The sequence below is a fragment of the Phyllopteryx taeniolatus genome, chromosome 11 (genome assembly GCF_024500385.1).
Source record: "Phyllopteryx taeniolatus isolate TA_2022b chromosome 11, UOR_Ptae_1.2, whole genome shotgun sequence".
Taxonomy (NCBI): Eukaryota; Metazoa; Chordata; class Actinopteri; order Syngnathiformes; family Syngnathidae; genus Phyllopteryx; species Phyllopteryx taeniolatus.
The window spans coordinates 17,238,021-17,264,558 of record NC_084512.1 but is presented as its reverse complement, the minus strand read 5'-3'; the positions used below and the strand labels follow the sequence as shown (position 1 = coordinate 17,264,558).

At 43.0% G+C, this 26,538-nt stretch overlaps 2 protein-coding genes across 5 annotated transcripts in view; one reads left to right on the top strand and one right to left on the bottom strand.

Moving 5' to 3' along the window:
* The window catches only part of LOC133485612 (golgin subfamily A member 7B-like), a 238,568-nt gene that overhangs the window by 165,832 nt on the left and 46,198 nt on the right, over nt 1-26,538 (top strand). The window lies entirely within an intron of this gene.
* Nucleotides 2,936-24,680, bottom strand: sfrp5 (secreted frizzled-related protein 5). The gene is made up of 3 exons (XM_061790645.1): nt 23,871-24,680; nt 10,672-10,749; nt 2,936-5,247 (listed from the first exon to the last, which is right to left on the bottom strand). The coding sequence occupies exons 1-3, from the start codon at nt 24,427-24,429 to the stop codon at nt 4,919-4,921; spliced, it is 966 nt and encodes a 321-aa protein (XP_061646629.1). The 5' UTR covers nt 24,430-24,680; the 3' UTR covers nt 2,936-4,918.

Below are 26,538 nucleotides of genomic sequence, written 5' to 3'. Positions count from 1 at the left end.
TGAATCTTGCCTCCCACTCCAAAGGCAGATTTACAACAATGAGTAATCAGCACAGGGGTGTATAGAAGAGTGTAATGTACTATGACTTTAATATACATTACTGTATGTGTGGGAGTTGAGATTAATGTGTGCCAGTTTGCACAGAAGACAGCCAGACAGAAGACCTTTATTCGACTGTATTTATCTGCACGCTGCAATAAAAACAGACAATGTCCTCTTTGTTCTGCATGTGCAACATGTGTTCATATATACAATACAGTATATATAGGTTTGTGTGCGCTTTATTTCACGTGAGCGCATAAAGTATGCATTACAGTAAGTATGTGTGTGTAGATGTCACTCAGAAGTAGATTCACGTAGCACAAAGTGGCGTCAGGAGAGTTGGGTTACATAGGAAAAGGCAAACTGTGTGTGTCTCTATGCGTGTGTGTGTGTGGTTGCTTTTCTACCGTATTTTTCTAACATTACACTTTGTTTATTTGATTAAATTAACATCTGTTTGAGTTAAAGTCTCACAGGAGGGAGGGAGATGTGTGCATTTTTCTCATCACGAGTGCCTTTGTGTGTGTGTGTGTTGGGGTGTTCGCGTGTGCGTGTGTGTGCGTGTGCGTGTATGTGGGTGTTCTGCTCCCTCACCAGCCCGTTATTAACCACACCGAGTGCGCTTTTAAGAGATGCTGATGTGTGTGCGTGCGCTGATGTGTGCGTGCACGTGTGTGTGCACACACGGGCGTGTGTGTGTGTGTGTGTGTGTGGACGTGTGCGTGTGTGACTCGGCCAACTTTCATGCCCCCTCATTTCTCTCACCATTTTTCTACCACCTGAGCTCCATGGCATCTTCACTTTCTGTGCATCAGCTGTTTCACCTATAGAGATCACATTTATACAAAGCGATTTTAATTATTTCAACTCCTTGCTTATCATTGATCACTCGTGCTGTTGTCACAAGCAATTTTGTAGGCTATGAAAACTCCATTGAAGGCAGTCTGATAGGAATGAACAAGTGTTAGTTCTCATTAGGTTGATAAATGACATGAAATAAATTCCCAAGTAAAAAATCATGTAGTAAAGAGTACAACTGAGAATCCAAATAATAAACAAAGAATACACGTCTTTAGGATTTAACACTAAGGTAGACAGTATCTGCAGCATAGAGCCCTTGGTAAATGGAAAGGCAACTCTTATAGTTCTTATAGTCCCTGGAAAGTTAAAATAAATAAGTCTTGTATATTTAACAAACCACGGAGAAGAGTGATGTTAACAACACTGCCACATTTGAATGATGAAGTCTAAAATGAGGCCTCAAAATCATGAAAATTCAAGCCGTTCTCTCGACTTTTAAATGCTGTGCGCATGTGCGCTGAATGCGTGAAACCATGCCCCGCTAAAACATGGATGCTACTTCATCTAGCAACTTTCTTATGTCTACACATCCTTATATGTTTGAGCCGCGAAAATATATACGCTTAAAGCCTCCGGGTCATCGCAGGGCTTTCCATGCCGTGACAAGAGGTGCTAGCCATCAGCTAGCTCATGAGCTAACAGGCTTCCAGGGCTCCTCTTGGCAGGAAAATGGGCAGCGGTATGCTCGTCCACGGCGTCACCTCCTCGCTTAGGACTTTGAAATAATGATACCGAGCGGTTCTGTAAATTATGGCATCCAGGAAAGATGCATTGTCGAGGTGTACGCATAGCTAGCTAGCTAACTGCAAGCTGTAATGGTAGAAATATACCGAGTCATAATAACTAAATAATTTGCAGTTGCGCCACTCGTGCGAACAAAGGTGATCAAGTTCTTATATCGTGGGGGACGACGCCTCGTTCCCAATGTCGAAGTGTGTCACTGGGCACCGGTTTAGCCACACCCTAAATAAACAGGAACACAAAAATGGTAAAAAAAAGAAACAGTTTTACGCCATATCTCAACAATTCACGACTGAGTAGTTCTGTCTTTGCAAGTTTTCAGCGATTATCTTCAAACGTATAATGTATTTACAAACAAATCTCTGAATTCACTTTACAGACTCTTTGACTGTCATACAAGAGTACAAATATAGGTTTAACTGGACTTCATGGTTGGCACATTTTAACACACTTTACAAGTACAAAAAGAGGTTGACTGCTGTTGTCTTATTGTACTGAGCAGCCAGGATAGAGTGGCAAGTGGTGCTTATTTATTATTTGTTTTGTGCTTCAGCTATGTTGCCATAAATTCCTGTTCTATGGTAAAATCGGTGGCACGGTGGACGACTGGTTAGGACATCTGCCTCACGGTTCTGAGGACCGGGATTCAAATCCGGCCTCGCCTGTGTGGAGTTTGCATGTTCTCCCCGTGCCTGCGTGGGTTTTCTCCGGGTACTCCGAATTCCTCCCACATCCCAAAATCAAATTAATTGAAGACTCTCAATTTCCCGTAGGTGTGAATGCGAGTGCAAAGAGTTGTTTGTTTATATGTGCCCTGCGATTGGCTGGCGACCAGTTCAGGGTGTACCCTGCCTCTCACCCGAAGATAGCTGGGAAAAGCTCCAGCACGCCTGCGACCCGAGTGAGGATATGCGAAAATGGATGGTAAAATCATCAGCCACTCAACACAGAAAAGCCAAAGAAAAAGAAAATACTGATTTAATCCCATGAACTGACATCTAAAAAGTTCTCTTGAAATCATGCATGCCTTATTTGTGTATTACATGGCCAATTATATTTTGAGGCATACAATTTTGGTCAAATTATGAATTGTACAAATTAAGAGCCGTTCAAATGTGCAGGTTACAGTATATTTCCTTTTTGTATTAATTTACAGTGCCCCACTTAATTAAAAGCAATTTCTAAAAGCTCTCTGATTGGTCAACTATTAGATGTCTACCAAGGGGCTGGAAGCACTAAACCAGAACACTCAGTAAAATACTAAAAAGAAAAAACACATTGACAAAACATGTTCTTTAAAAAATTTCAAATATACTTTATTCATTTACATTTTGCAAAACAGGTGTATTTCAGTAACATAACTACTTGCAGGTTAACTGATTAAAAAAAATATTGTCATGGTTAAAGTTAATCTTTTATTGTGACAAGAACAGTGAATTTAGGCACTATGTTTGTTTGTATTTTGTGTATAAATGTGAGTTTTGCTATCATACCACAGAAAATTTAAACACTGAAGTACAAAAAATTTAAACATTTAGGGAAAAAAAATGCATACAAAAAAAAATGCAAAAAAAGAACAATGAGTACTGGTAACATAGTTGGCTCTGTCTAGAGTCTCTTTACTTGGCTTCTTCTAAGAAACATTCTTTTCTTTCTTCCATTTAAAAAAGATGGAAGTTTCCATCTTTCAGGCCTCATTGTCCATGGCAGCATCCTCCAGTCAATGTGTCGCTCGGCGCTTCATCTTACTCCTTCCCTCATCTTCCTCCTTAATCGGGAGAAATGGTTTCCTAATAATCTATGCATGGGAATTACCTAAGTCATGCATATTTCAAATCAACTATGTGGACTGTCTATATTTCGTCTTTCTGCCAGCCTTGTGCTGCACAAATTTCGCAAATCACTCCTCTGCAATTACACAAAACTCAGTCATTCTCTCAAAAGGCATTACATAACCAAACATGATTTCTCTTGGAATTCAGAATATCCGGGCTCCTATTTCCATTTCTATTGTCTAATTGCATAAACTGCTGTCAGATATTATACAAGTGATTGACTCAACTCGGCATGTTCTCATGATGATTTAGTGGGAAGGAGCACAAAAAAGCACTTTAATCAATGGAAAACCCCGCAGCAACCCACCTCTCCAAAATGTGGAGTTCTGGGACAAAACCGTTCCTCAACAATGCTTTGCCAAAAATGTTTATCACAATGACAGATACTTTTAAGTTGGGCATGCACTGTACAACAAGTTAATCGTCTGCGATGTGAGGTCAACGATAATTTTTTTGTTAAGTGTTCACACTGTGTGTTCGGGTTGTTGCTGTTCCACTTAATATTTTGTTGTCAATAACGCGCAAGCCAAAGTGTTCCCGACCACAATAAGTAGTTGACAACATTTCAGATGTTTGTGAATGCTCATGCTAAAAGCTTCACGAACAACAAGGTGGATCCGGTAATTGTGTGTGCCTTGATCTACACCCAATAAAAAAAAAAATCACAAAGAAAGCAACACAACCACAATGAAACAAACAGCAACACCCTTCTTAACATGATTACAGTTGTGTACCTGCACGTGTAGTGACCTGAAAAAGTCAGAAATACGCATACAACCGTTCAGGAGGTGCCAATTGAATTTCATCCTGTACAACGCTGGACGAACGATGTCCAGTGCCTCAATGGTTTAAAGGTAGAGTTTGGGTTTGGGTGAGGGTTAGGGAATTATGGTATGGGGCTATGCTTGCGTTAGGGGTTTTGGGTAGGGTCGGATGAGGTTTCGGGGGTTAGAGTTTGGTTAGGTTTTGGGTTCAGGTTAGGGCGAGCGTTAACGGTTAGAGGAGGGTTAGGGTTTGTATAAAGAGGCTAGGGTTAGGACTAGAGCTAGCATTAGGTGTGTGAACATGAGTATTGTTTTGGGGGTTTCGCGTGCTGACCTCTTCATATAAAAAACATGAATAGAAAAATAAAGCTTTTCAGACAACACAGAGATACATCAGTCTTCCACTAATTACAGTGCATTACTTTTTGTGTAAAATCCTACTAAACTGTCATGAGAACAGGCTCCTCTATTACGTAAAAAAAAAAAATGTAAAAAAAATAACTACAATGTAACTCCATGTTATGTTAAAGCCAAGGAAATAAAAGCTTTACCCCACTAAAAACAGTTTTGGGACTGTGTTTTCCAGGATTTTGGAATCAAGGGTGGATTACGCAAAAGTAAATCATGAGCATATGGAGTTAATGATGGATTCTGCGGGCAGGACGGCGAGCTGTGTCACTGGAACACGGTGTGGTAGGTTGGACACTGATGGGACTTCATGTACTTAATGGCAAACTTGAGCTCCTTGCTCTTCTTGTCCCATTTGTGGATGGACATAAGCAGCAGTTGCTGATCCACTTTGCGGCCCATGATGAGGAAGTTGGAGCCCAGGCTGTCGAGCTGCGAGCACGGGCAGTTGGCACCGTTCTTGATGTACAAGACCAGCTTTTTCAGGTCCTTTTTCCGCAGCACACCCTGCTTAAGCACTTTCTTCTTCTTCTGAGCTGCAATCAGCTTCTTGTCGCCTTTCTCCTTCTTCACCTCCTTGAATTTCATCTTAAGGACTGGAAAGAAAAACATGGAGATAACAGTTTGGTGGTTGCAGTTGGACAGTTTCACACAATCTAACAGTTCTAGGTTGGAAGATGTCAAACTCATTCCTTGGCTTATCTAAGACCAGTGTTACCTTGCTAATTACCAATACCTGTGCCTGCAGCTGCTGTCTAGTCAATATTGTAACATTTCAGCACATTCTATTTATGTATTTAGGCATATTTAGCCCAATGACGACATTGGAACCATCGAACGGCTAATTGTATGTTAAAATATGTTTTCTTTCATCACTACTGATAATTACATAACCAAAAAAATAATAAAAAAATCATGACAAAGCTTGTACTTTCATTGACCTATGCATTTAGCCTAGTCAATGTTACATATTGTTACTCACCCCTAATCTTACTATGATAACATGATACCTAAAACTCATTTATTCATGACAACTCACTAATTACAGTTTTGCGAATGTCTTTTGTCCTTTGGGAGACACCGTATGTTCCCTTGTGTTTGGCAATGCGGAAGGTAGCCAAACAAATCTGAGTGCCGATGTAATTAATCAGCCATGGCCAAATCACTTAATCTACTGAATTAACACACATACACACAGGCACTTACACACACATATAATGTAAATGTCATTCTGATTTTCAGGTTTTTTTTTTTCTAAGCTGCAACTGACTGATGGGTGTGAAGCAATGGGAGTAAGGCTAGAGTAGGGGGGGGATCCATTGTAGCTATTAAATGCATTTTTTCTTTAATGAAACTACATATTCTACTGTCCCAACATTTGCACCAAGGGCTACCACCCCGATGATCCTCCCATGCTACGCTTGTGTCTATCAGCGCCCAACCATGTATCTACTGTATGTTTTGATATGTTGAAGGAGAAAGCATGACACATTTGGGTTATGTTTTCTTCTGCTACCTGTAAATTTACAGACTTCAAAGAAAAAATCATGGAGTAGTGTGGAATGCTATGTGTTCAAATAATACAACCTAATGTCAAGTACATGCCAAATTAAATTAGTTTTTCAGAAGTTGTGAATGTGGTCAAAAACGACCGCAATTTCTTGTGTCATGCGCACCCATGTATAACGCACCCCCAAGGTTGACCTCAAAATTCCTGAAAACCCTTCTACCTATGTATAATGCATTTTTCCAATGCATGATTTTGCTTCTACCCATATGATCAAAACATGAAGTATTATCTGTATTTGGTTAGTTTATTCTGAAGAATTATTCTTCTTATTCTGAATTATTCTGAATTATTCTGAAGTTAGGACTTTATTTGAAAACGTAATCCTTTTTTTAATTTACTTGCTCTTATTTTGAAATTCACAGCCCTACTTTTATTTAGTGAATTAGAAAACACACACTTGTGCTCATATGTTTAATTACCCAGGCATAATTTGTAAGATGGGTGCAATTATTTAGAAAAGAAAACATTAAGGACCAGGCGAAAAACGTAAAATTTTATTTTAATGTATTCAAATTAAATGGTCAAGCATTTCAGAAAAAGGATTATCATTAAACAAAACATAACTATAAAGAAATTAATGATGGTTGTTGTTCAGTCATCAGTCATATTAAAAAAAAGCAATATTTCACAAATTCTGCCAGGGTATGTAAACTTATGAGCACAACTGTACATATATGCAGTCATGCGTATGTACCCCTGTCATATTGGAATGAAAGTTGTAGATTACACTTTTTTTATAACCACTAGGTGGCAGTGGCATTTTGGAATTAAAGTGTACAACTTTTTCATAACCACTAGATGGCGGCATACATTTATAAAATGTGAAAGTTTTTTTCCATTTGCTCCTATACCTATGTATAATGTGCACTATTGACTTTTGACAATTTTTGGGTGAAAAAAATGCACATTATACATGAGAAATTATGGTAGTTGTCCACCAACACTTCACTTTTATGACAGATCCTTTGAGGGCCACCGTAACTCTGTGTTGGCCACAATGAAAACTAGTTTGATACCCCTGCATTAGAGGATAAAACACTTCAATGGGACCAGGTAAATGGGCAATGAACTGGAGGAACACAGTCGGAAGGGAGATTTTGAGAGCCTTTGTAGAGGAAAGGAGAGTAGTGGCAGTTTTCTTTTAGGAGTGTTCCATCACAACTGAAATGGCCCTTGCAGGAAATGTATTTGTATTTGACTGGAAGCCAGTTGAAGGTCACACAGGACTGGTGTAATATGGTCTCGTTACATACTTTTTCTGAGTACAATTCCCCTTTAGGGCCTAATCTTTCCAAATCTCATCTAGATTTATTGTAGGTTTATCTTTTTATACTTACGCTCTTGCCTTTTGACAGAAAAAATACAGCATTGCTTGCGTTAAGAATGCAAAGGTCGGTCCAAGAAGACTTGGCTCTATCGAGCTAATGAAGTACTGGCTCGTACCACCCATCGAGCCTCATGTTTAGAAGTGCATAGCTCTACCTATGAGAGACCAAAATGAAGCTGCCAGCCACTCGAGACAGGAATCCTCTAGGCGAACAGTCTGACAGCTGAAATTAATCACGGGCCAGGCAGAGGCACAGGGGTCGTTGAGAGGCATCGCCACGGACTGCTTGGAAGACGGCCATTTCACGTCTCGTCTGCCTGTCCACTGATCCAGAAACATCTCCTGATATGTGCGCACTGCATGTGAGGAGATAGCATGTTACGATGTGGGAATGTGTGTGCTGTACGGCCTCACATGCGCAGCACCAGGCTGAGTGTCTCGGGGTATATGAATGAATACATTCAGGTGTATATGAGAGCTCAATATGGTTGCTTCATGTCATAATGAAATCCAATGGAACTCCGTGGGTCACCTGGACAGCATGCTTGTGGAAAGCCGTGCATTGTTTTTATTCTATGTAAGGGATAAAATATCTATGTTGTGATATATGGTGAATACTTGCCAATAAACCAATTGCCAGAAATCAGATACACAACTATTAAAACCGTGCATTGTGCAAACGTGTAGTTTTACCTTGATGAATACAGGAAGTCCTCGATTTACGAACGACTTCCGTTCCTACGCTGGCGACATAACATGTATTTCCGCGTAAACCGGATTTCACCGTTAAAGTCGAAATTTACGGCGAAATACTTCTGTTACGGGTATTGTCCCATGTGATTGTGACATTTTTGCTTGTGAATGACTGAGCAATTCAGGGAAGCTCCTTTTATACCCAATCATGGCACCCACTTGTTCCCAATTAGTCTGTTCATCTGTGGGATGTTCCAAACAGGTGTTTGATGAGCATTCCTCAACTTTCCCAGTCTTTTTTGCCACCTGTCCCAGCTTTTTTGGAACATGTTGCAGCCATAAAATTCTAAGTTAATGATTATTTGCTAAAAACAATAAAGTTGTCAGTTTGAACATTAAATATCTTGTCTTTGTAGTGTATTGAATTAAATATAGGTTGAACATGATTTGCAAATCATTGCATTCTGTTTTTATTGATGTTTTGATTTGGGGTTGTAATATAACAACTGCTGTTTTTTATATAATACTTAGCAGTGAATCTGTTTTGATTGCTGCTTTGTTGGTTCCATGAGTATCATAATGTATCGTAGATGGTTTTCTTCACGTCAATTATTGCATAATCACTCTATCATTGTTATCATATGGTATCACGTGTTAGTGTTTGATTCCCACTACTTGATTCATGAAGCAGTAACTACAAAATACAGTGGTTCAAAAAGATGTGGAAAAACTCTCTTTGTGCCAATTTATTATTTTTGACTGTTCCAGCAAAGGATGCGGGGAAAGATATCAACTGAGAAAACGGTAACATGAAACAGTTGAAATGACTTCAAGGCAAACAAGACAATATTGATAATGTGTGAGATCAAACCACAACCAGCTATCAGCCATTACAATAGCATCACAGTCATCCTTGCCTTCATTTCGCTATCCATACGCATGGAATTCCCGCCTCATTTGTCACCCAGAGGCATACATGAAGAGCCAGAGGAATGTCTCGCTCATGTTTCATTTTAATGCCCAAGAAGAATCCCTGTGATGCTTCCTGAGCCTCAGTGTTGGACAGAGATTTGTAATACTGCTATCAATCAGCCAAACCATTTTTATTAGAGTGGATAGACTCCTGACAAAGGCGTACTTTGTGGGGCTTGTTTAGATGTGTACAAATATGATTTACAGTGTGATGGCTCTCATTAACGTTTTATAGGTGTGCGCCATTGCCAGATGACATACTGGGGAACTTCTTTAAAGAGCCGAGAGCCTTGAAGAAATCTGAATCAGAATCATCTTTATTTGCCAAGTATGTCCAAAAAACACACAAGGAATATGGTTTTCAGTGCTGATCCAGTCACATTTTAATTACGGAGTGGCGTGCAAAAAGTTTGATCATTGATGAGCCTCCATTTTAAGTTTAGTGCAAAGACTCGTGGACTAATGGATGGGAAAACACAGATCAAGTGTCAAATCTGCTGTTGTGTATCATCAATTATAAATCTCAGTGAGGCGTAATAATGGATTTATTACTCTTTGGCCTCATGTGTAGGTCAATACAGTGGTGAATATGTAACTGCGGTGATAAAAGTTTGGAAAAAGGTGCTGTGTGGGCATTGAGGACTCTTTCATTGAGTTTATAAGCAAGTTAGTAGAAGCAGAGCTGCTCCAAATAAAAGTATGAACTTCAACTTCTGGTATGTTAACCTGTTAATAGTTGTTTTAATAGTAGTAAGTTTTGAGTATCTATGTTTAAGCCAACCACCATTTTAAAACACCTTCATTGATAACAGGGGATTTTTTTGAATCCTTAAATATGTGTTTAAATATAGTTGGATGAGCAAATAATGGACTAAAAGTGACAAAATATTTTACAACAATACAAATCTACTCTTAAAGTTTGGTTTTTAATGTAGCTCTCATCAGTCCCTCGATAACCATTATTCACCACCTTTTCTTGAAAATGGTATGGTATGATAGCATTTATTGTCAGTCCTCAATATGTGCGGAACATACAGAAGGGAGCTATTACTTTTCTAAGAAGCCACTGTCACAAAAATGTACAATTATAATGTATAATTTTTGGGAAATTACTTGGGGGGGGGGGGGGTGAAATTTATTTTATGAACTGTGCCTAGTATGTCAGATCACATAAAACCTTGACATCATTAGACTAAAATATAATGTACCTGTAGTATTTTAATGTATCTGTAGTATTTATGGCACAGCAGGTCTGGCATGGAAGATGAAAGATATTACTGTGCTACCCCCCCCCCCCCCCCCCCAACACAAACACACACACACATTTTAAAAATGCAAATGGTAGAGTCCCATCCCACCACAAACTGCTGATATATGAACAAAAAAGGCAAAAATATGCATTTTTCTTCCACTTTTGTTAACGGTGCCACCATGGCTGAGGTCTGCTGCTATACTTACCAAAGTCGCTGGCACAGTAGTGCTCCATGATGTTGTCTGCTTTCAGCTCGTTGTCACACGGGGGACACACCTTTGACACTGAGGGAAAAGAATGAAAAGCGACGTGTTAACAAGGACTCCAGAAAGCACAATTACGCAGTTCATTAGGCGCTCTGAATCTAAAGGCTGCGTCTGTAAAAAAATCATTAAGGCCTGAGACCTTTTGGAGCAACGCCCCCTCTCTCCCTGTCAGAAGCGATTTTCTGTGCAAACCATACACACTCCAGCAGACTGAAGGGTGTTTGCTCTGAAATGACGCTGCAGAAAAAGGGTATAATTTGGGTCTGGGCAGATTTTGCTGGAAAGGTGTGGTCTTGAAGGTAAACATTTCTACCAAAATAAGCTGAACATGCATATTGTTGAAAAAGTGGCCTCAAAATAACAAATTATGTTACCTACTGTTACATACAAACATCCACCCATCCATCCATTTTCTACCCCTTATCCGAGGTCGCAAACAGTTTTACATTTTGTCTTAAAGGTTTATTTGAAACTTAAAGATTGACTGTAAATATCAAACACTATACTCACATCAGAGAAGATAGGTCCCAAATATTAAAATAATATAAAATAATAAAGATTTTAAATATTTATTATATATATATATATATATATATATATATATATATATATTACAGTAAATGATTATAATACATGTATACATATATAATATGTTACTATTGTAATTCCATTAATTGATGCGCCTTAGGCGGCACGGTGGATCACTGGTTAGCACGTCAGCCTCACAGTTCTGAGGACCCGGGTTCAATCCCCGGCCCCGACTGTGTGGAGTTTACATGTTCTCCCCGTGCCTGCGTGGGTTTTCTCCGGGCACTCCGGTTTCCTCCCACATCCCAAAAACATGCATAAATTGGAGACTCTAAATTGCCCGTAGGTGTGACTGTGAGTGCGAATGGTTGTTTTCTTTGTTTGTATGTGCTCTGCGATTGGCTGGCAACCAGTTCAGGGTGTACCCCGGCTCCTGCCCGATGACAGCTGGGATAGGCTCCAGCACGCCCGCGACCCTAGTGAGGAGAAGCGGCTCAGAAAATGCATGGATGGATGATGCGCCTTAAGGAAATTTTTTTCAAGACTTGCACAGACTAGCATCAATTTTCACAAAAGGCACTTCAATATAAGATTTTATTATAGCAACTAGAGTATATGGTTAACTCCATGTAGTCCTAGAGAATGGAGTGAACATATTTATTGTAGTCCTCTCACAGCCCCCCCCCCATACAAACACACAAAAACACTGGCTAATTGAGAGACCATGGCAGGAGAATGTAATGAAAAGGGCTGCGGGCCGTACCAGAGCCATTGTACACGAAGAGTCAGAGCAACAAAAGAGAAATTGTCTGAGTTCATGCTTGTGAGATTTTTTTTTTTAGGTTATTGCCTCACCGTGATATCCCACAAATTTCCCCTTTCTCCACGTCAAAGTTTTCCTGTCACACGTTTACAGACAGACATAAACACACCCCAAGTTAGCGCAGCAGGGTTAAAAGTCACAGTTCAAAGGTTATCACCCCAGCCCAAACCTCAGCGTCTAGCCAGATAATGAGAAAGGTCAAAGTGCAGCATGCCTCGCTGCTCGGGTCGAGGCGAGGTGAACCCCCTAAACATTACATTGGAGGGAGTTTTGAGTCGACTAACTGCCACTTTCTCCCCCCCGTGAGAGAAGATCCACTAGGCCTTATAGGGGCTTATGGAGGCAGGCCTCTAATTGTCTGCACTAGAAAATAATTGAAGGGGTGCAAACCACTTAGTAAACAAAACACTGCAACCTCCAAAGTTGAACCCCCCATAGACAGGAAAAGCAGGGTCTCACAACTCAGTCCAACATGAGCAATGCAATTTATTAAATATCAGTTACATTTACTAGTCAATCGTAGGGTTTATATCGGCAAACATTCACACTCACATTCACACCTATGGACAATTTCGAATCTTCACTGAACCTAGCATAAATGTTTTTCGGGATTAAAAGTGGGAGAAAACCCACACAAGCATGAGGAGAATGTACGAAGTTCACACAGGAAGGCCTGAGTTGAGATTCAAACCCTGAACCTCACAAATGTGAGGCAGTACGTTGTATTAAATCTAAAATACATCTTGAAAAGAAAGACAAATCCAGAGTCAGTACTGATGGTGCTGCAGTACACACACACACCTAGATACAGACACACACAGATACACAAATACACACACAGACGCACACAAATCAAGGAAGTCTTGATGTGTCTGTTTGGAATGGAGCAGTTACATCTTATTCTGGCTCTGCAGTAATTCCTCTGTGTTCCCTTGAGGTTAGTGTGCTGGCAGGAGCCCCGTGTGTGTCAGTATGAGAGTTTGGATAGAAAAGCAACGTTTGGATGCCTGCAATGTGGCGTCTGTCTGACGAATTATGTCAGTTGGGCTGTGCATTGATGTGCGTGCCAGGGATTTGCGTGCCCATTTACTCCGTTCAATGCAGTTTGTCATCAGTTTTGGATAACCTTGACTTGTCATATGCATCACTATTCCCATCCATAGCAATGGATTGTGTTTATTTTTCTTGTATGCTGGGAATCTAAGGACAGACATGGTTAGATACTTATCATCACCAAATAGCAGCTGGCCCTCTAATAGACGGCGTATCACAATTACTAGTTGTCCAGTGCACCAGTCACTTAAGACAAAAAAAACACCTCACTCAAAAAGACACGTTTTTTTTTGGTTAGTTTTTTTTGCCCAAAGGAAAAAAACAAAACGGGTATTAACTGTATTAACTATATTACCTGTTAATAGACATTATTGTTCCAACGTGAACATTAAAGGGTTAACAGTTGAACCCATTTGAACTTGTTGCTAACCAAAACAGCAACACTTATTGGGGCACAAACAGTTTTCTCTCAAGGGTGGAGTCATACCACATGTTGTAAATAACTTCCCTGCGCAGTGCGTTACCTGGCGACAGAATTTTTAATGACCCTGAAATGTGGTCTGTCCACAATGTTGTGTGTGACTTGTTACTTTGCTGCGTAATAGTAATTACATTTTTTCTCAAACTCCAGTTTTACTTGACATAAATTGAGCTTCTGAAACTAAACTGGGCTAACTCAATTTTTGTAATCTTGCAGAGGATTGAATAAAAATGTTACTGAACTTCAGAATGTCTGCCACTAAGCGTTTAGTGCAATAACGGTTTAAGTCCAAACTTCCAAACCGTATAGTAGGGCATCAAAAGTGATATGCTATTGATCACTTAATTTTGTATCCTCAATATAAACAAATAATAATAATAATAATATCCAAAACAAATCAAGAATAGCTCAACAGTTATCAGGTCTATTGTGCATATTGATTGGTAGACCTCTGAGGACATATTTCAGGTGTCTGTGACATTTAAATGTTCATTTTCTCAGCAAATATTGATGTAACCAAGAAAAAAACAACTACATTTTCTTCCAATTACACAGTAAAAACCAGCAATGCTAGCAATGAATGTTAGAAAAAAAGAAGGCGTTTTGGTTATCCTAGACTACAACTGTAAATGGGTAGAATATATACCACAATGCACAATCATTTTACAAATGTTTTGGTAGACAGTGCTCAAAAGGGCCCAAGGCCACTATGCTGTTGGCCAAGAGAACTACTATGTACTTTAATGAGGATTTGTAAGACTTCATAGTAAATATGTCACATCTTCTAATGCTTCATCCAAACAGCTTTTTTTTTCTTTTTTTTTTTTTTTATAAAAACATAACAGAAATAGTATTTAATGCGCAATTCCACTGACCTTCCTCACACAATAGATGAGCAGATCTCACAATGTTGTCATAGGATCCCGTGACATGTCTTTTACCTCATACCCTGGAGCCTGAACCTCACATGATCTTTTCTGTTCCATTGAAAATATGTGTGGCTCGCTACTGCATTGGGATTCTTCAAGGTATGAGCAGCAATGCTTATAACAAACAAACGGAGCTGTGCCGGAGATGTAACGCAGCGTGTGATTCAAGTTGGAAGGCCTAACATCTGTTTAAATGTAGCATGCAAACAGACAGAGAGTGGGGGGGGGGGGCTCCAACATAGGCCTTCAGGCGGCCCCCTGGGAGGCTCCTAAATCACAGCACGCTTCTTGCATCTGAAGGAATTCTATACACAGAGAGAAAATAGATTTTCAGAAGTCTGCGGTGGTGTTCCACGGACAGCGCGTTGGATCACATTTTCCCTTTCAAAGTGCAGCGTCCGGGGCCACATGAGTAGCGTCCATTGTGCTGCCAGGGAGCTGACAGTCTTACTCGAGCATGGTTGTAATTTACACTCGCCAGTCGCCACATCACTGGCAGGACAGACAATATCTTTGACACCTCGCAGCTTCGACCGTACAATGTGTGCACTGTCATTACACTGCAACAGCCAACCTCACACTACGGGTTGAATGACTAAAGATTTTCTGTTGTCGAGTATAATGTGCGTACCTTTGGGCGACGAAGATGGAGTTTCAATTCGTGCCCCTGCCCTGGTTCCTCGCTCCCAGTCCTCAGGTAGCGCCGTATGAATCTTTTAAGACTATAGCGGCGTTTGGAACCACTATGCTCTTCTACCACCATCTTATTTTTGTACTCTGTGTCACCCCTTGTTGGCCGGACATTTCGCTGCTCCACAAATTGTTACAATCCGGCGACGGCAGTAAACGGGCGAGACGAAAGTTCTCATGGCCGATTGAAAGACGAAATGCCCACGATGGTTGATTAGCGATAGGTCGACTTCAGACGTTAAACAATCAAAACTTGTACCTGTTGAATAGCTAATGTCGAACCACATCATGAATACTTTCAATTGACACTTTATTAGGTACACTTTCACAATCTACATCTCCGGCCTTCCTGTGTGGAGTTTGCATGTTCTCCCTGTGACCGTATGGGTTTTCCCTGGGTCCGCCGGCTTACTCCCACAATCTAAAAACATACGTTAGATTCATTTAAGACTCTGAATAGTCCATAGGATAAATGGTGAGGGATGCTGGGACAGGCGCCAGCTCACCTGTGACACTAATGAAGACAAGCGCTATTGAAAATGGATGGATGGGTCTACTGTATTAAGGGTGTCCACAAATCCATAAAAAGTCCTACTGCTGTTAATTTCCAAAGGCCTTGATAAGCATTCAAAATTGTTTATTTATCCCACCGTCCACAGGTCTTAAAATTGCCTCGGCGGAATAAAGAAGCGTTATATCAGTGTGATTTAATACAGTAACCATTTACAACTAAAATAATACATAAACACATCGGTAAATGAATACCTCTCAGACAGCATCTGCTTTATCTTAGTTAAGTGTATACATGACATATTACTGCTGAATTTGACTTGATGTGCTGTCATACTAGGGCAGTAACACTGTTTGAACGATAAAGTCACTTATTTAGGAAGGGAGAAGAATAATTCCAGGAAGTGGTTATAAGGATTTACTCTAGATTGTTGTTTTGTACTGCTTGAGCACAAAGTAAAGGGATAAACCGAAACAAAGTATCATCATTTAGTTAACTTCTTGAGTGTCGGTCAGAAGTGAGCATTATCTTATAAAGATAGAATGTTTGATGCAATCCTTGTGTTGGAGCCCATTAGATTTTGGAAGTGTATCTAATGAGGTGTTTGATGAGACTATGGTTCAACATGAGGATGGAGCCAGGTTAGTGTGTGTGTGTGTGTGTGTGTGTGTGTGTGTGTGTGTGTGTGTGTGTGTGTGTGTGTGTGCGTGCGTGTGTGTGTGTGCACGCGCCTTTGTCCAACAATGTTTGTGCGGCACCGCCCTCGACATCCCACTTTATTTTTCTTGCAGTGGACAATTTGGTGGGAAAAATTCTTGGATGAGCTCCTTTTACTCTATTAGAAGTGTGTGTGTGCGTGTGCGTGTGTGTGCGTGTGTGTGTGTGTGTGTGTGTGCGCGCGCGCGTGTGTGTCCTCGGGATGGTCTCACATGCTCATCTAATAATTTGTGTTTCTTTTCAAAATGTCAACCCTTGAGCCTTCGGGCAGAAAATGATATGGGTTCACTCTGTTTCAAACACACACAGACGCACACACACGCACACACACACACATTTAATAGTTACATTGCTAGTATCCAGTATGTAATACAGTTGTTTAATTTTTAGGTTGCTATGGTTCTTGCACATATTTGGACTGCCTCCTCCCAGTAATGGAGCCCTGCATGCACCTTCCTCGCTTGTTTTGTTTTCTGGGAAGGTGGCAGAAGAAAGTTCCTCTGTGTTATAAGAATGGCTTACAAGAACTGCAAAGGCGTAATGTCACATAGTTGATCCTCATCCTATAAAAACAGCGCAGCCATTTTCCCCTAATGGAATAAGTCAGCTCTGCATAAATTCACCGCAGAATCTTTTCCCACTGTTATTATCTGGGATTGCTGTCACTTGGCTGTGAACACTTTTGATTAAAAGCCAAGATAAGTCACACACACTTGATTGACAGGACTAAAAATTATGTTTTGGTGTTCCTGGCTCCCTGAGCGTGGGGTAAAAGGTAATTTTACAGCTTTGTTAAAATCTCTTGTACTTTAAAAAGAACCCTTTTGTTCATTTAAATAGAATAAACATAACAGAGGTGCACTAATTTAGCATAAAGCAGATAAGAGATAATAATAGGCACTTGCAGTCTTTCACGAGATGACAACAATGAACAATTTCCCATGAGTGAGTCCTTAGTTAAAACACTTGTTCCTCCTCTTCCGCTTCCTCCTCCACCTCCCTTTCACTCTCAGTCTCTTCAATGGGACCGTCGCACGCATTCCCATTTTGTGCTGGCTTCCCTTGTCTCGTCTTGTCGACTAATTACTGGGAGCACAGTAATTGGCCCCCCTTGCTAATTGGCCTGCTGGCTGCCAGGGCCAACAAAGGCACAGCAGACTGAAACAAAGAGGAGGGTCTTGTCCCCACAAGACCCCCACCAACCCTTCCACTGTCGACAGACTCCCATTAGCTCCTTCACTCCCCCTCCCAGCACTCATCACTATTGTCAAGAGGCTGCCCCAGTAGCCCAGTACACACATGCCATTGTATGTTTAGTTTCCACTCTAAGTTTTTCTCTTCTTAGATTTATTACCTCTTTCAAATAGTCTGTATTGCAGGTTTCCACACACAAAAATAACATCCTCCACCAATTTTCAATGAAACTATGTGGCGCGTTTAGACATGCAGTAATCAAAAACTCAAAAATAGGAATTTTTGACGAATGATCAGCATACTGTAATAACTGATTGATGCGTCTTTAAGAGTTATGTCAAATTGATTGTACAATCATTATTATTCATTATACAATTATTTTACATATATAGTTAGATTCAGGTAGATATCATATACAGTAGATTCAGATGGATAATTACATGTACTGTGTCCAGTGATTTTTGAAAAATTATAATGACAATGCGAATGACTGCACATCTAGAGCTTGTACTTATCTAGTTTGATTTAGAAATTTGGAACCCTTCAACCTCACCATGTTTAACCATAATTACCATTTAATAGGGTAAAAATATATCCAAAAGGTTACAATCATATCATATATTATTGAAGTCAAGTAAGTGTCAGAACCTCTGTACTGTGCTGCAGTGTGATTGGCCTGTCCTTGTTTCCAGGATCCATCCATCCATCCATTTTCTACCACTTATCCGAGGTCGGGTCGCGGGGGCAGTAGCTTTAGCAGGGACGCCCAGACTTCCTTCTCCCCAGCCACTTCATCCAGCTCTTCCGGGGGAATCCCGAGGCGTTCCCAGGCTCTCCAGCATGTCCTGGGTTATCCCCGGGGTCTCCTCCCGGTGGGATGTGCCCGGAACACCTCACCAGGGAGGCGTCCGGGAGGAATCCGAATCAGATGCCCCAGCCACCTCATCTTTCTCCTCTCGATGTAGAGGAGCAGCAGCTCTACTCTGAGATCCTCCCGGATGACCGAGCTTCTCACCCTATCTCTAAGGGAGAGCCCGGACACCCTGCGGAGGAAACTCATTTCGGCCGCTTGTATCCGGGACCCACAGCTCGTGACCATAGGTGAGGGTAGGAACGTAGATCGACCGGTAAATTGAGAGCTTCACCTTTCGGCTTAGCTCCTTCTTTACCACAACGGATCGATACAAAGTCCGCATCACTGCAGATGCTGCACGGATCCGCCTGACAATCTCCTGTTTCATTCTTCCCTCACTCGTGAACAAAACCCCAAGATACTTTAACTCCTCCACTTGGGGCAGGAGCCCTGGAGAGGGCACGCCACCCTTTCCTGACTGAGGACCATGGTCTCAGATTTGGAGGTGCTGCTTTTCATCCCAACCGCTTTATACACAGCTGCGAACTGCTCCAGTGAGAGTTGGAGGTCACGGCTTGATGAAGCCAACAGAACCAAATAATCTGCAAAAAGCAGAGATGCAATACTGAGGCCACCAAACCGGACCCCCTCTATGCCTCGGCTGCGCCTAGAAATTCTGTCCATAAAAGTTATGAACAGAATTGGTGACAAAGGGCAGCCTTGGCGGAGTCCAACCCTCACCGGAAACGAGTCCGACTTACTGCCGGATATGCGGACCAAACTCTGACTCTGGTCGAACAGGGACCGAACAGCCCGTATCAGGGGGTTTGGTACCCCATACTCCCAAAGCACCCCTCACGGGACCCCCCCCTAGAGACACAGTCGAACGCCGTCTCCAAGTCCACAAAACACATGTAGACTGGTTGGGCGAACTCCCATGCACCCTCGAGGATGCGATGTTGCAGAGGAGTGTTAACCAGGACAGCGCTACAACATCCAGAGCCTTGAGGAACTCAGGGCGAATCTCATTCACCCCCGGGGCCTTGCCACAGAGGAGCTTTTTAACCACCTCGGTGACCTCAACCCCAGAGATAGGAGAGGCTCTGCTCCCTCTTGGGAAGGCGTGTCGGTGGAATTGAGGAGGTCTTCGAAGTATTCTCCCCACCGGCTCACAGTGTCCCGAGTCGAGGTCAGCAGCGCCCCATCCCCACTATACACAGTGTTGATAGTGGACTGCTTCCCCCTCCTGAGACGCCGGATAGTGGACCAGAATTTCCTCGAAGCCGTCCGGAAGTCTTTCTCCATGGCCTCACCGAACTCCTCCCTTGCCCGAGTTTTTGCTTTAGCGACCACCAAAGCTGCATTCCGCTTGGCCAGCCGGTACCCATCAGCTGCCTCAGGGGTCCCACAGGCCAAAAAGGCCTGATAGGACTCCTTCTTCAGCTTCACGGCATCCCTCACCGTTCGAGGATTGCCACCACGACAGGCACCGACCACCTTACGGCCACAGCTCCGGTCGGCCGCCTGAGCAATGGAGGCGCCAAACATGGTCCACTCGGACCCGATGTCCCCCGCCTCCCCCAGAACATGAGCAAAGTTCTGTCGGAGGTGGGAGTTGAAACTCCTTCTGACAGGGGATTCCGCCAGACGTTCCCAGCAGACCCCCACAATACATTTGGGCCTGCCACGTCGGACCGGCATCTTCCCCCACCATCGGAGCCAACTCACCACCAGGCGGTGATCAGTTGACAGCTCCGTCTCTCTCTTCACCCGAGTGTCCAAGACATGCCGCCGCAAGTCCGATGACACAACCACAAAGTCGATCATCGAACTGCGACCTAGGGTGTCCTGGTGCCAAGTGCACGTGTGGACACCCATATGCTTGAACATGGTGTTCATTATGGACAATCCGTGATGAGCACAGAAGTCCAATAACGGAACACCGCTCGGGTTCTGATTGGGGGGGCCGTTCCTCCCAATCACGCCCTTCCAGGTCTCACTTTCATTGCCCACGTGAGCATTGAAGTCCCCCAGAATGATGGAGTCCCCAGCGGGAGCGCTGTCCAGCACCCCCTCCAAGCACTCCAAAAAGGGTGGGTACTCTGAACTGCTGTTTGGTGCATAGGCACAAACAACAGTCAGGACCCATCCCCCCACCCGAAGGCGGAGGGAGGCTACCCTCTCGTCCACCGGGGTGAACCCCAACGTACAGGTGCCGAGCCGGGGAGCAATAAGTATACCCACACCTGCTCGGCGCCTCTCACTGTGGGCAACTCCAGAGTGGAAGAGAGTCCAACCCCTCTCGAGAGGACTGGTACCAGAGCCCAAGCTGTGCGTGGAGACGAGTCCGACGATATCTAGTCGGAACTTCTCGACCTCACACACCAGCTCGGGCTCCTTCCCTGCCAGAGAGGTGACATTCCATGTCCCTAGAGCCAGCTTCTGTAGCCGGGGATCGGATTGCCAAGGTCATCGCCTTCGGACACCGCCCAGCTCGCACTGCACCCGACCCCTATGGCCCCGCCCACAGGTGGTGAGCCCATGGGAACGGGGACACACGTTACCCTTTCGGGCTGTGCCTTTCCGGACCCCATGAAAGCAGGCCCGGCCACCAGACGCTCGCCTTCGAGCCCCACCTCCAGGCCTGGCTCCAGAGGGCGGCCCCGGTGACCCGCGTCCGGGCAAGGGAAACCTGAGTCCATTTTTTGTCGTCATCATAAGGGGTCTTTGAGCCGTGCTTTGTCTGGTCCCTCACCAAGGACCTGTTTGTCATGGGTGACCCTGCAAGGGGAATAAAGCCCCAGACAACTTAACTCCTAGGATCATTGGGATACACAAACCCCTCCACCACGATAAGGTGACGGCTCAAGGAGGGGTGTTTCCAGGATGTGGCTTAGAAAAAGTTAGCTCAAAGTATGACTTTGAATTTAGGATTTAATCTCATGAAAGTCCCTTCATGTGACTAAAGCTATTGCTATTTCTTTGGCAAATGCTGGTACAACAGGGTTCTGAGGGACACGATACCAAATGGGTGAAGTGATCTGCTGCTGGTCGCACATCACTTGTCCTTGTAACATTTGAGAATACAAGCCAGCCAGAAATGATAAAAATGTACAAATAGGATGGTCTGGTAATAACAGGAATGTGCCCACATCCTTCCCTCAAGAAAGTAATCCAACTTTGATCAGATTGAACCGGCAAATGTTAATTTATAGTACGCTTTACGATCAGGATTTTTTGGGACCATTAACCGTCAGTGAGTTTAAAAAAATCGATAACCGATCATCCATCCGATCACAAGATGCAGCAATGTGTCTATTTAAATGACTTGTTCATTTACTGTATGTACTTGTGTACGTAATTGCTCAAAAAAATATATTTACAAGAAATAATTGTAATAATTGTTCATCTATTTATGCCAGTGAGGCATAGTGACAGACAGAACAAATGAATGGTCTTCTATTAGATGGCAGGAAGTACATACAGTAATTAATCTATCCACTTTTTGTGACATTTTTGTTTGTGGGTGTGCCATGAGATTTTTCTAATGTAAATTATGTGCCTTGGCTCCATAAAGATTGGAAATCACTTCTCTAGTCAGATCATGTCTTCTAATCAGTCAGGTCAAACCAACATTAGAACATGACAGAAATAATGGGTGCTAACTTACTGTAATTAAATTACTTTATTGTAATTAAATTACTTCACACACACCAAAACCTTAGAGCATGGTTCAACAGAAAGACGGCATGTTCGCTTACTACCGTTAGTCCTAGCACCCACTTGTTAGGCGACATAACGTTTTGTTGCCTGCTTGCGAGCGGTACCGTATTAAAGTACGTGAACATACCTCAAGCAAGCCTTAAACAAACGTCCTCTAATTTATAGTGTTAAAAAAAGAACCAAACCAAATCAAATTCATCACTAGTTCATAAGTTCAACATATTCAGACCAGAAAATGCAAATTACAAGAGTGAAGAGATCCTTAGTGTCTTTTACTATGGATTGACACATCAGGGGATCCTGTGAGTGATGTGACATTCCCTCCATCCCTTCACCTGTTGGCTTGATGGATTGTCTCTTGATGGACAGCTACTGATAAAACTGTGTCACCTTTTCAGTGAAGCTGTTGAACACAACAGTCCATTCGTCTTAACTCACTGAACAATCTGGCAGCCGGAGTCTCACAGTCTCCGGCCCCACGTCTCAGTCTGTCTCAGTCGTGGCCTGAGGCATGTAGCGATGGCGGGGTGCCCGTATTTAACACTTTTAAATAAGAACGCTGTCCTTGTAACCTCTCCCTGCTCCCGTCTTCCTCACTGACCTCCTCTGGATTGACTCTCACTTAAAATTTCATCTGTCATCAACATAGAGCAGGAATTCAAAGCAATGCATTTCCAGACGTTCTGCTTTCGAAACTGCAGGCTGATTTGCTTCTAGACTAAAAAGAGAGCAACAAGAGGATGATATAACAGTAATCCATTTGTATGACTGATGTTTTATGTTATGATTTATAATCCATATCTTCAACAAAACCTAACATTTTCTTCCGTAGCCCATGTACCATCCCTCCACAAAGTTTTGTGGGGAGCAGTTGAGTGGTTTTGTCTCTTTGGCAGAGGTAATAAAGGAACATAACATAGCTTTTACAGGACAGAAATTCAACATTTACTAAAGTACATTTGTGGATGAATTTTGCCATTAAGATACATGCATTCATCAAAAAAAGATTAAGGAAAATGTTGAGGGAAAAAAAAAACTTTTTTGTGTGAACAATCCACATTTGCTAAGCAAAGGTAATAAAGGAGGAACATACCTTACTTAACTCTTTACAGGTCACACATTGACCATTAAGTGAAGTGCAGGTGTGACAGTAACTGACATTTTCACAGTTTGCTGTGTCCGCATTTTGAATATTCATTCATTAATCTTCCGTACTGCTTATCCTCACTAGTGGTGGAGCCTATCCCAGCTATTTTCGGGTGAGAGGGGGGGTACACCCAGAACCGGTCCCCAGCCAATCGGAAGGCACATGTAAACAAACAGTCTTCAGTTAACCTACCATGCATGTTTTTGGGTTATGGGAGGAAACCGGAGTACCCGGAGAAGTCCCATGCAGGCACGGGGAGAACATGCAAACTCCACACAGGCGAGGCCGGATTCGAACCCCGGTCCTCAGACCTGGCCACTGTTCCACCCATTTTGAATAGTATTTTTATGTTTCTATTATAGACTTAACAAGAATAATGTTTTCTAGGTTTTAGACAGACCTTTATTGGAACATTGATACAAATTTGTGCAGAAAGTTCAGCTTGTGTTGTGAGCAAAAGCATCAGTTTGGACTTCGGAGGTTTGCGTACCTGGTGGCTGGGTGGCGTGGTTGCCGGTGAACTGCATGGGGATGCAGAGGTCGTTGTCAATGGGGAACTTATCGCACGTCAGCATCTCTGGCCAGGGGAAGCCATAGGTCTCCATCACAGGAGCGCAGCTGTCCCTCACGGCCTCGCACAGTGATCGGCATGGGTAGATGGGCCGGTCCAGGCACACGGGCGCGAACAGCGAGCACAGGAAGACCTGGGTGTCTGCGTGGCACCGCTTGGCCAAGAGAGGCACCCAGCTCCCGGCCTGCTGCTTCACCTCGGGCATGGTCTCATGATCCAGCAGGTTGGGCAGCCTCATCTTCTTGTAGCCCACGTTGTGGCACAGTCGCAGGTCGGCCGGTATGTCCACACACTGGGGCTGCTTGGTGTAGAAGCGGCCGTTGTGGAAGTTGTCCGACTGCCAGCTGTAGTAGTCGTACTCGTCTGCGGCCGACACGCTAAGGAGGAGGTGGAGAAGGGAGAGGAGCCACAGGCACAGTGCCATGTGGAAGGGGCGCTTGGTTAATGCCCACCTGGGGCTCTTTTGTCCTTGTGCCATGCCTTTCTTTCTGAGCTCGGACCAACAACTCAGGAAGATTGGATCCAAGGTGTCCAAAAAGTAAATCAAGGGCACTCGCTGTAATCCAAAAAGTTTTAATTCCTTCTCAGCTGCTGGAGAGTCAGCCTTACAAGCACGCAAATGCACCTCTCTGTGAGTTTGTGTGCATGTGTATGCAGGGCCTCAGGTAACAAGCAAGGGTGAACACACACTGCTTACTTGAAAAGTTCCCCTGCTCTCTGCTCTCTCTGTATCACTCTGTGGCTCTAATGAAGATTCCAAAGGCTTTAAAGTCCTCAAGCGGCCTGCCCCCCACCCCAAACAGCCTTGCAGTCCACTTACCTTCTCACTGGCCTCCCCAGGACTCACTCACACCTACCCCAACCAATCGTAGCACAGGAGGAGGTTCCCACTGGCATTCAGAACGGCCCTCCTGACCCTGATCCACCAGCAAACCCCTCCTCTGAAACAAGAGTGAGAACAAACACTTCGCAAGATGCCCCAGTTGAATTTCTGTTTTAAAACACATTCCTACAATAAGGGCACTACACTTTCACCCTCTTTGTCAGAGTAGGCCTGTCATATATATGCACTGTTCCTGCTGTCATACTTATTACGTCTTTGTCAGATGCTTGCGCAATGTAACACATTGCTGCACACATTACAAATCTGCTCACTTCATTAGTGCAAAGAGTCTGACAACAAAGGCCTCTCACATGCACACACATGAAAAAAATGCTGAATGCCCGAGCAAGTATATATTGCCATTTATTTTACAGTACAAGTAAAATGCATTGTATGTTCATGAAAACAGAACTTTTTTGTCAAGTGCGAGACTTTCCATAACTCAGTTGACAGCATTTTTTAGCTTGTCACCTTTGCATAATTTCCCACTGTATTCACTTCTCTGTCATTTAGTTTTATTTTATTTTATTTATTCATTGGTGGCACGGTGGACTAATTGTTAGCACATGCACCTCACAGTTCTGAGGACCGGGGTTCAAATCCCGGGCCCGCCTGTGTGGAGTTTGCTTGTTCTCCCTGTGCCTGCGTGGGTTTTCTCTGGTAACTACGGTTTCCTCCCACATCCTAAAAACATGCGGGTTAGGTTCGTTGAAGACTCTAAATTGCCCGTAGGTGTGAATGGGAGTGCGGATGGTTGTTTGTTTACATGTGCCTTGCGATTGGCTGGCGACCAGTTCAGGGTGTACCCCACCTCTCGCCCGAAAATAGCTGGGATAGGCTCCAGCACGCCTGCGACCCTAGTGAGGATAAGTGGAATGGAAGATGTATGTATGTATTTATTTATTTATTTATTCATTCAGGAGTAATTCCACTTCATTGTGTATTATTATCCTGAATGCATCCGTTGTTTTTGTATGACTTTCAGCAGGTTTATGATTGCCTAAAGTGTCATTACAAGATCGAACTTATCAGCATTTGTGTTTTCGGCTTGTCTCCTTTCTGTAAAGTAACAATGTGTTCCATCTTCAGCCCCCTTTTTTAAATGTTGCTTTTCTAAGTAATATTTTGAAATTTTTGTTTTAGTCAGGCTTTCATTTATTCAAAACTGCAGCCATGAGCCTGATACTGAAAAATGCCATTTCAGACCAAAATAATTTCCGTATCCTTCGTCCCATCTCCAAATTCCCATTCCTTTCAAAAATCATGGAAAAGACCGTCGCTTCCCAGCTCTACTTCCATCTCACCACCAATATTCTCTATGAACGATTCCAGTTTGCACCCCTTCCATAGCACTGAAACAGCACTCATCAAGAGCAACAACGACCTCCTCCTGGTAGCTGACTCCGTCCAACTCACCATTCTCATCCTCCTTGATCTGACTGCAGCTTTTGATATCATTTCCCACACCATACTCCTGAGCAGACCAGACCACAATGGCATTACACACACACATACCCCTCCCTTTGTTCAAATGAAATCATTCAAATCCCATCAATCCCCCATTTCCTCTAGTGTGCCCCAGGGCTCAGTCTTGGCCCCCCTCATCTTTATCACATACATCCTACCTCTTGGCTATATTTTCTGTAGATTCAACCTACACTTTCACACAGATGACACCCAGCTTTACGTCTCCACCAAAAACAC